This window comes from Haematobia irritans, chromosome 1 (genome assembly GCF_050003625.1).
Source record: "Haematobia irritans isolate KBUSLIRL chromosome 1, ASM5000362v1, whole genome shotgun sequence".
Classification (NCBI taxonomy): domain Eukaryota; kingdom Metazoa; phylum Arthropoda; class Insecta; order Diptera; family Muscidae; genus Haematobia; species Haematobia irritans.
In genome coordinates, this window is record NC_134397.1 from 12,345,524 (window position 1) to 12,355,763 (window position 10,240).

A 10,240-nucleotide genomic window follows, 5' to 3' on the forward strand; every position below is an offset into this window, starting at 1 on the left:
TATTGTAGTGTATTATGTATTGTAGTGTATTATTATATATTTTATTTTGATGAAAATGAATAAATTATACAAAATTCATAGAATTTTGGCTTTGACTTTCAATTTGAAGTGGGGATATCATTCATACAAATTTAGGTTGAAAAGTATTTGCAACGATGTTAATTTTGAATTTGACTCGCATCGAAAATTGTTTGACAAATCATTGAGTAGCGATACATTTCAATTTGAGGATAACACTTGAGATATTATTGCTAATGTGTTGAATTTCACTGTTGAGGGTAATGTCTGTTTTTTGTTGAGATCGCGATATTCTCAACAATTTCTCAACTTGAATATTACCCTAATCCTTTGAAAAAATGTTTGAAAAATTGTTGAAATTTAGCATTTTTCAAACGTTTGTGTTTAGTGGGAAGATAAGAAACTGGCCATAATTCAATTGGAAAACTTATAAATCAATAAAGTGTTCAAACGAATAAAAAGCATAGAATTTATCAAGTAATGTGTCCTACAGAATATAAGTTTTTCCGGACGGAATGTCTGTGTTTGTAAAGAATCTTACAATGTGTCCAATCGATACGTCTTGTCGGCGATGACTAAACAATCGGTAAAAGTTTTATCGATCCCAACATGCAGCAATATCGATTATGCCTTCGGACTTAACTTATAATGTGGCCAATATATGGGATATGTTCGACACGAGCACTGTCGTCCGGATAAACTTATATTCTGCACGGCGTATAATCAATTTTTGTAATCGGCACGTAACTACGTCCCGATTTAGAAAGACTTCCATCATAGAGTTTTTGTGACTATGTGATAAGAATGCAACTCTGATGTTGGACATAAATGAGGCGACATTCACAACGCGACAAAACTACAAATTTTACGGCGAGTTAATAATGGCGGATTTTCATTATTGCTGTTCCTTTTCGACTTACCAGAAAGAGTCGTATATATGATTTTCATGCTGTCATCTCATTTACTCCTTCGCGAAACGAGGGAGTGGTTGCGGATTTCGCTATTCCAGCCTTCAATGCCCGAGTTACATGTCAAATCATATCGAGAAGTAGCGGCGTAAAGACGACGGCGATCATCAACCATTAAAAAGTGTGTATTTTTTTTTATTGTAGACAAATTGAAAAAGAATTTAAAAAATATATTTCAAGTTGCGCAAAATTTGGCTAATTAAAGTGTCAAGTGTATTTCCCCAAAAAAAAATTCAACTGAAACCTTTCTTTTTCTCCAACCAGGATTAAACAGCGACTTTACCTGCGTTACACCCCGACCGACGACATTGAAAAAACTGTATAGAAGAAGCGGCTTGTCAAGAAAAAAACGTAGTAGAGAAAAAGTTAAGCAAAAAAGTCGAGAAATACAGAACGAAGGCGACGGAAGTTATAACTGAAAATTCAGAAGCACAACGACGCCGGGATTCAAAAAACAGTTTTAATTTTATATTAAAGAAAAAAAGAAAGGGGATTTTCCAGCCTTGTTCTATACACACACAACTCTACAAATAATTTTTTTGCACAATGTCTGAACGGGAAAATAATGTATACAAGGCTAAATTGGCCGAACAAGCAGAACGCTATGATGGTGAGTAATAGTATAGAAAAATATCAACCTTTAGTTCGCCTTCCTCCTGCATCAATAGTGATCCACATATTTTGTGTATATTAATCTACTGAACTGGTCGAGATATAGGTGGAAAAATGTTAGAAGGAATTTTTCTCTGGAAGACTTAGTGAGGTGATGAAAAAAAAAGCTCGTCTATGTATGTGTATTCGGGATGGTGGTAGTGGTGTCTATAACATTCAGTCCGTGTTGCTTCTTCATATCGTTGTACCGCTGACGCACAGCCAATCCGTCTTTTTTACCACACACATAAGACGATGATGATTAAATTTTCGTAGAAATCCGCAAGCACGATAATAAAACAACAAAAACTTGTTTTTTTGCCGGCATAATTTTTGGCGTGTTTTTTGCATACGGCAACGGTCGCAATACATCTATGATGGCGCTCTTCGTCTTCTTGAGATTTGTTGATAATTTTTTTTTTTATTTTTTAGAAAAATGTCATTTTGGAAAATTTTTTTGGTTAAAATCTGAAATCAGAGAGTATAGAGAAAATTTCCATAAATGTATATGACGATGGGCGACGACGAAGATTAGTATAGGGGTGGGGGGTTATGTTTATTTTAGGGTGGTGTCTTCAAATATATTATGGATACTGGATGTAAATTACTTTTCTTTTTTAGAATGTTACTAAATATAGAATTTTCCTCTTTGAATCATTGTGTAGGAGGTGATGGGGAAATTACAAAATTTTCTACAAGATTTTTATGGCTTTTGAAAATCGAAGAAACTTCGAAAATGTGGTTTTGGACATCACGTCGTGTATAGTTATTATCTTCTATTGCCGTTTCACTTGCTTAGCTAAGAGTCGTGCATTAGTATCCTGTTTGCGTGAATAGCACCGCTAGCTTACTTCGATTTTCGCACACAATTCTTTTGCCTTAACTCTTTAGTAGCTTTATTACTGTCTCCTTGCTCCTCTTTTTTCGTCTCATGGGAGTCTTTTTTTGTGTTTCATTGTGTGTGTGTTTTATGCCGTCTTTTGTTCATTACAAGCGCGAAAAATCGATGAATGAATCGATCGTTGTTGCTCTGCGCGTTGACAAGTAACCAAAAACACACAAACACATGCTCCCTGTGCTGGCAAACATGCAAGAAGTTGTATGTATGTGTGTAAATAGAGTTGCCATGGAAGAATTTGGCCATGAAGGAATTTCGGGGGAAGAAACAAATGTAGCAATAGCTTTTATAAAAATGACTTAAATGAGTCACCATGCGCTCCACAATGGTATTCATAATTATTTAAATGAATTCTCTTTCTATATATAGATTCGCATTTTGTTTGTAAACAATACCTATTTTTGTTTTCTTGTTTGTAATTGCTTTAAAAAACAGAATCAATTGTAAAAAAAGGTATGCAACGCTGAAATTCTAGGAAAGCGGTGTGTAATAGTGTATACGGTGGCCTACAAGATATTTGCTGTAATATGGCTACTCTATGGTTAATGTTTACATTATGATCAGCTGATTATGCAATAATAATGTGATGTCAACTTCCGTTGTCTATTTTTTAATATATGATATTAGCGTTATCTATTTTCTTACGCAGAAATTGCAGTAGCGGAGAAATTAATCAAAATCATTTAGTACTTGCTGGTTGAAACTTTCTAAAAAAATACATATAGATTTTTATCCGATTTTGCTAGATTTTTTTTTCATTTACATTTTACATTTACTTATTACTTATTGCGTTAGCAAACTAGTCTTAAAGTTATATATTCATTCATTGTTGTTGTTTTTGACCTCAGCTTAAAACCATGCATTGAATAAAAAACTACAAGTGTAGCTTAACCAACAGAGGAAAAGTATGCTTGTAAAATTTGTTTGGTAAAGCCCTATAGACTGCAAGATGGTTGGATGTACAGCAGTTTCGGAATTACCACATTCCTCATCAGCATCCTCTACTTGCTATGTATCGGATTCCCAAATTGTATATATATTTTTATGCGACCGTATTATATCTTATAGACAGAAGCATAAACAAAAAGTTATAAGTTACACTTGGTAAATATTTGACAGAAACCAAAAAATCAGTGGTCGCCACAAAAACAAACATTTTTAGCCCATATAACATCACATTTGGGATATTTTCCGAAAACGGTATCCAGTATATTTTTTTGGTCAAATATTTTCTTGCATATCCAACTTATTGTAACATGGTTTCATCGTACGTAGTATTTATGATTTGCTATCTAACAACAGTGGGACTTTATTTAGTGATTTTGGAAGACTTGTCCCTGATTACATCCACACTTTATGAGATGAAGAACAAAAAAAAAATCACTAATGTACATATATAATTATTTGGAATGAAACTATCAATGTGCTTACGTTAAATGCAATTATAAATATTAGCCAGATCGATTTATTATTTAATAAAGTGTGCTAACAAGTTACGCCAGACATAATTGTTTGCATAGTCGGACAGAAAATATTGCATTTATAAAAGACGGAGAAGTCTAATTTGTTTATCATTTACGATACAGTTCATTAGAATTCTCAATAAAAAAACGAACTTATTTTTTCATTGTGACATTTTAAGAGTTGAAACATTGTTCAGCAATATTCATTAGCCAAGTATAGAGTGAAGCAAGGTTCAAGGTGTTTTAAATTATGCTTTTAACTAAATATAATAACAATACTCTATGGACATCCACTGAGAGTTTTTCTAAATGTAAAAAAAAAATAATTAATAGAAAGTTGATGTAGATTCATTAGTTGTAAAATGAATGCTACATACAAGTAATGGGTAGAATAATAGAATATTCTATATAGAGATCTATGATGATATGTTGATGCAAAAAGCACATTATGATATGCAGGTATACCTAAATCCAATCGTATATGGCTAGAATTTTTAACGAATAAGTCGAATTGTGAAAAGATATCCAACAACCACTTCAAAAACAATGGACTTGTTGTTTTTTATGTTTGTTCGAATTAAATTGGTGGCTCGATATGATTAGACCTTAAATAGCAATTGTTTAGAAATTGTTTTAATATTTGGTAGGTTAGGTAAAGTCTATGAAAAATTATTTTATTTTACGCCTTCTATTTTTTTGTAAATATATTTGTTGTGGTTTTCTTTTGGCAACATACAATCCCAAATATATCTTTACTACACATACAATCCCAAATATATCTTTACTAGACATTAGTAGATATATTTGGTTATTATTTTTCTCTAATATCCTATCCACTAATACAGTAAAAATTCCCTGCTCCATTTTAATTAATTTTGCAAAATATATTTATTAAATAAATTTCTTCTCTGGATCTACAATTCCAAGCCTTTTTGGTTTGGTTATATGTCGTTTCAGTGTGAGGATATTTCCTTCATAATCTAATGTCATCATTGTACAATAGTAGTTTATATATTTGGGGCCTATGGCAACTCTGTATAATTTTTAGTTTCATTATTACTCATACTTTTGTTGGCCAAGAAAATTTCCATAGAAAGAAATACTCAAATTTGTGCAGCAGAGAGTGTTTTTCGATTTAATATTAGGAAATTCTTATTTTGCTACTCCTTGTTGCGTGATTATGCTGGGTTTTGTAGCGACAAAAACCATGTCCTTTGTTATTGACACAAACACAGACTACAAGAAAAAGGAACGCTTTTCCTATTTCATCCCCTTTAAGCAAACATTTTAGCTCAAAATAAACCCCACTCTCATCAATGGTCGACGACAACTCTCCCATTCCCTAATTCTTAATGTAGCTAACTACCCCCAAATTCTTGTGGAAAATTGGAGCATATTAAAGTGATTTCTTTTGTATGTGTGTTAGTATAGAAAACATATGTAGAACTGTTTTTCCAGCCAAATAGTAGACTCGTAGTCGTCATCGGCGTGGTGCGTCGTAACGCCATAATACCACATGATGGTAGTGCATTCAATGGATAAACCGAAGGAGAGGAGAAAAGAGAAAAGTGCCCCAGGTATGGGTCTGCTAAAATAAAGTGGATGTCACTATGAAATGACCATATTGGTGGATGTTGAGAGTATTTTACGACAGGTAATGAGCAAAGCTTGTCTGAAACACAACTATTTCTTTTATTTTTGCCCGTTTGTGTGCTTTTTGAATTTATTCCCCACCACGCAAAACATTCCCAACTCCTCTTGGGCTCCCCTCTCTCACTCTTTGCTTCTCTATTTTTCGATACCTTGTCGATATCAATGTGTTGATGATGTTTTTTGTTTTGCCAAATATTTAGTTGTTGCCGCAGTCATGGTTGCCCGTTTATTATGTGTGTGGATGGATTTGTCTTGCTCACACGCATGGTTGCTATCTCCAATTCCGTTTCATAGTTGCGCTGTTTGTTAAATAATGTTAATGTATCTGCTGCTGTTGTTGTTGTAGTTTTAAGTTACTTTTGAGAATAATATCCCAACAATGATGGAAACGTACCAAAAGTAGCTAAAATCTACAAATGAATTGCAAATGGTGTTTTATTTGTTATTATATTATATATAAGTCCATCATTTTCTTATATATTATATAAGTTCATCATTTTCTTTTTCGTGTATTACCTGAAAGTGCTTTAGAGTCCTGGTTTGATTCCCGGCAAATATGACACTTGAAAAAATGTTTTAAAATGTCGGTACAAGGATTTACCTTATTTTAATTTTTGCAAGAAGGAAATCTTTCGATAATCGACTTTTTTGGTTATTTTATACAATACACTTCGCAAACCTGATTTCAATCCAAATGACCTAATTTCGAAGTGAACATAGAAAAATCTAAATCCGAAATCGATCGTTGTCAAACTTCAAATATTTTTGAAAATCGAAAAATGATATTTTTGAAAATCGACTTCTACTTTTGATGTTGCTAAATTTTCAACGAAGAATATTACTGTTTGAATTGGAAATTCATTTTTACTTCATAGCGGAGTAATATAACTCGAGAGTAAGCCATTAAGGGTCACACCAAGGAGCCCAAGTGTTTTATATAAAAACAAAAATTTGCACAAATGTATACAAATATTTGATGTATTTCAAAATTTGTTAAATCTCCCTTTCATTATTCCATTCAATATTTTTCGAGTACCAAATAATGTACTATGTTTATTGAAATTCCCAGTCCTGGTACACACTAATTCTTTTAGATTTTATTCTTTGGCTTTTGTGTGCTTTTTCGGTACTCTTGACTACTATGTGTGAGCGGCCGACAACGAATCTGCTTTGATAAGTTGACTTTCTTTTACAAGAGGACGCTTTATATCGTATGATTACTTCTTTTAGGTTATGGATGTTTGTTCTTTCATTTGGCTCACGTTTTTGCGGTTCATAGAGAAATGCAAGTGTTTTTCTTTAAGCGCATCAATCTCCACTGAAATGTGTCACTCTCTTCCAATAAAGATTTATTTTCTTGTAGGATTTTTGGCTATTTCTTTATTAAAATGTTACTGACCGACTTCAACAATTGAAGGTCGGACAACGTCATCGTTTAATGTACTCGCACTACATTTCTTTTTCTGTAAGACTATTTTTATGGTTTTCAAGTTTATCAACATGTTTCTTTGTGGATTGGTAGAGTGACTCACAATTGCATTCACCTTATTGGATTGTTGTTGTCTAAATCATAAATAAATCTAATGTTGCTAAATTGCGAATGGCCTAAATGGAATATTCTAGAATAAATATGGATATTTAACCGTTACTGTGGTTTTATTTAAGGGTTGTTTTTCTATCATAGTTTATGATTTCTTATGACATACTTGAAAGAGGAATATGACAAAAGTTTAAGTTCAATCATCTGCGATCGTAGCCATGACACAAAAAGCTCTGTGATTTGTTTGTTGTTATTTTTGAAATTATTTCAAATTTGTTTTCCTGTGCCGTCAAATTTTTACAATTTAATAAAATCAAAAATATGAAAAAAAAAACTTAATAGTGCATCCCAGAAGAAATTAGAAATAACCAACGAAAGGTCGGATAAAATATGAAATAAAGTTTTTTATTTTGCCTTTATTGAGATCTTAAAACCCCATTTTAGAATTATCTAATAGAATTCAAAACGCATTAGCGATAGTAAAAGGATCTTTAAGCATTGAATGCAATTATACGAAAGTAAACGAATAGAAAATTGTTACATTGTTATTTTGAAAATTGCACTATGAAATGAAGTTTTTGTTTTAATTAATTTCTATACTTCTTAACTTTACACTTCTTCGAGACATAATATAATTTCTTTTGGAAAAATAATTATATTCATTATTGGATCTTTAATTTAGATATATATTTAGACTCGTCTATGAGTGCTGCTTCATTTTATATGTTATTATATTATAGCCAAGTCCGAATGGCGCATCAAACTTCGAAATAAACCACAATTAAAAAACTTTTTTGAGCATCACTATACAGGTGGTTTAACCTTTACAGTCGTTTTTAGTATGCAGATCACTGGCAAGACTTTCAATTGGCCATCGTATTTCATCCATTTTTTTTACGAAAAGTATACTTACACCATATCATGAAATAATGTAAAAAAAAAGATTTGACTATAATTACAATCTCTATAATTGTCATAGCTTATAAATGTCGCCCCATCATCCATAGTATTATGTCCCAATTTTACACTTTCTTCGTAATTTAGTTTTCTGTAATGCAGTTTTTCATCTAATTTTCTTTTTGTATTGTAGAAATGGTTGAGGCTATGAAGAAAGTTGCCTCCATGGATGTTGAATTGACCGTGGAAGAACGTAATCTTCTATCGGTTGCATACAAAAATGTGATTGGCGCTCGTCGTGCCTCATGGCGTATAATTACCTCAATCGAACAAAAGGAGGAGAATAAGGGTGCCGAAGAGAAATTGGAAATGATCAAAACCTATCGTGGTCAAGTTGAAAAGGAGTTGCGCGATATATGCTCTGACATTTTAAATGTTCTCGAGAAACATCTCATTCCATGTGCCACCACAGGCGAAAGCAAAGTATTCTACTACAAAATGAAAGGTGATTACCATCGTTATTTGGCTGAATTCGCCACCGGCTCGGATCGTAAAGATGCGGCTGAAAATTCATTGATTGCCTATAAGGCAGCTAGTGATATTGCTATGAATGATTTGCCACCAACACATCCCATTCGTTTGGGTTTGGCGCTTAATTTCTCGGTAAATATTCTTTTTGAAAAAAAGTGCCACAAATAATTATTGTATCTTCTCCTATATTGTTCATTTAGGTATTCTATTATGAAATTTTGAACTCACCCGATCGCGCCTGCCGTTTGGCGAAAGCAGCATTCGATGATGCCATTGCAGAACTGGATACATTAAGTGAAGAAAGTTACAAAGATTCCACACTTATTATGCAACTGCTTAGGGATAATCTCACATTATGGACATCGGATATGCAAGCCGATGGTGAGTCAAAGATATTTAATTTGTTGTAGATAAAAGATTTTAATAAAATTCTCTCTCTGTATTGTTGTAGGTGATGGTGAACAAAAAGAACAAATCCAAGATGTTGAAGATCAGGATGTGTCGTAATTTAAGTAAACCCCGCCCCAAAATCCTTTAAAACAAAAAAACATACCCCCTAAAATACTATTTGCATTTCTTATTTTTAAACTACAACAACAACAAACAAAAGCAACTGTTCTCCAGTTCTTACACCAACACCACCACTTCAAAAATAAAACAAAAAATGCTACCAAAATTCCCCTCCTGAAACAACAATCAATTCATGATTCAAGGCTCTCCTACATAAAGAAAGAAATTCTTCGATTCGGATATACACCGCCGCCATCATCCTCTTCCCTGCCCTCCTGCTGCCCTCCCCCACATTTATTCACTCTTCTTTAGATGAAATCAACCAACCAATCCAAGAAGCAAGCAGAAGAAGCATGTTTTTTCTACTATATTTTTTTTCTAATGTAGTCATTACAATTATATGTAATATTCTATATTTTTCCACTTTTTATAGAGGTCACTTTTATAAACAGTAAAGAAAAAGAAAGAAATTAATTTTCTCTCTCCACCTTACCTCTTAATTATATCCAGCTCGTTGTCCTTTATTTCTCTCGCCAACCTGTGTCCAAGAACATCATCGCCATTCTCCAGAATTATCTTCAATAACTCTTAAAACATAAAACCACCCCACTCTCCACCCCTTCCTTCTCCCCATTTAAATGTGTGAAAATGAAAGATTTTGCATTAATACATAATAAAATATTATAAAAAAGTATATATTAAAGCAAACAAGAAGAAACCAACCAACAACAAAAATACATCAAAAATAAACAACAAAAATAAAAAAACAACAAATACGAGATCATTTTTTAAATACGAGAAAGAGAATTAAGAATTAATAAAAATGAAGATACTCGCCGTGTGACAAAAATAAAATGGAAGAAGAATAAGAGCTCGATCGAACCTGATTTTTCCAGGATTCGCATGAAGTCGATGCAATTAACCAATACAAAACAAAATACTGTGGCGTATTGTGTATATTTCACAATCTTGTTCTTTAGAGTAGCTGTAGAGAGTTTAGATATTTGGTTTTATATTTCACTTTAGGGCTGTGTTATTTTAGCCCTGGAGGATTATGGGGGAACTTTGCTTCTACGAAAAACGTATGTTAGCCAAAAAAAACCAATGTATC

General features: G+C 32.8%; 1 protein-coding gene across 1 annotated transcript; it reads left to right on the plus strand.

Annotated features, from left to right (window-relative positions):
* Positions 1 to 969: 969 nt before the first annotated feature.
* On the plus strand, positions 970 to 9,629 carry 14-3-3epsilon (tyrosine 3-monooxygenase/tryptophan 5-monooxygenase activation protein epsilon). Its single transcript, XM_075289283.1, has 5 exons — positions 970 to 1,107; positions 1,251 to 1,596; positions 8,282 to 8,751; positions 8,820 to 9,000; positions 9,071 to 9,629. Exons 2-5 carry the CDS (start codon positions 1,533 to 1,535, stop codon positions 9,124 to 9,126), a joined length of 771 nt encoding a protein of 256 aa, XP_075145398.1. The 5' UTR covers positions 970 to 1,107; positions 1,251 to 1,532; the 3' UTR covers positions 9,127 to 9,629.
* The last annotated feature ends 611 nt before the right edge of the window (positions 9,630 to 10,240 follow it).

Coding starts and splice junctions, on each gene's coding strand:
- 14-3-3epsilon (XM_075289283.1), top strand. CDS start 1,533: ATGTCTGAACGGGAAAATAATGTATACAAGGCTAAATTGGCCGAACAA. Junction 8,752..8,819: donor GTTTGGCGCTTAATTTCTCG/GTAAATATTCTT, acceptor TTGTTCATTTAG/GTATTCTATTATGAAATTTT. Junction 9,001..9,070: donor ATCGGATATGCAAGCCGATG/GTGAGTCAAAGA, acceptor GTATTGTTGTAG/GTGATGGTGAACAAAAAGAA.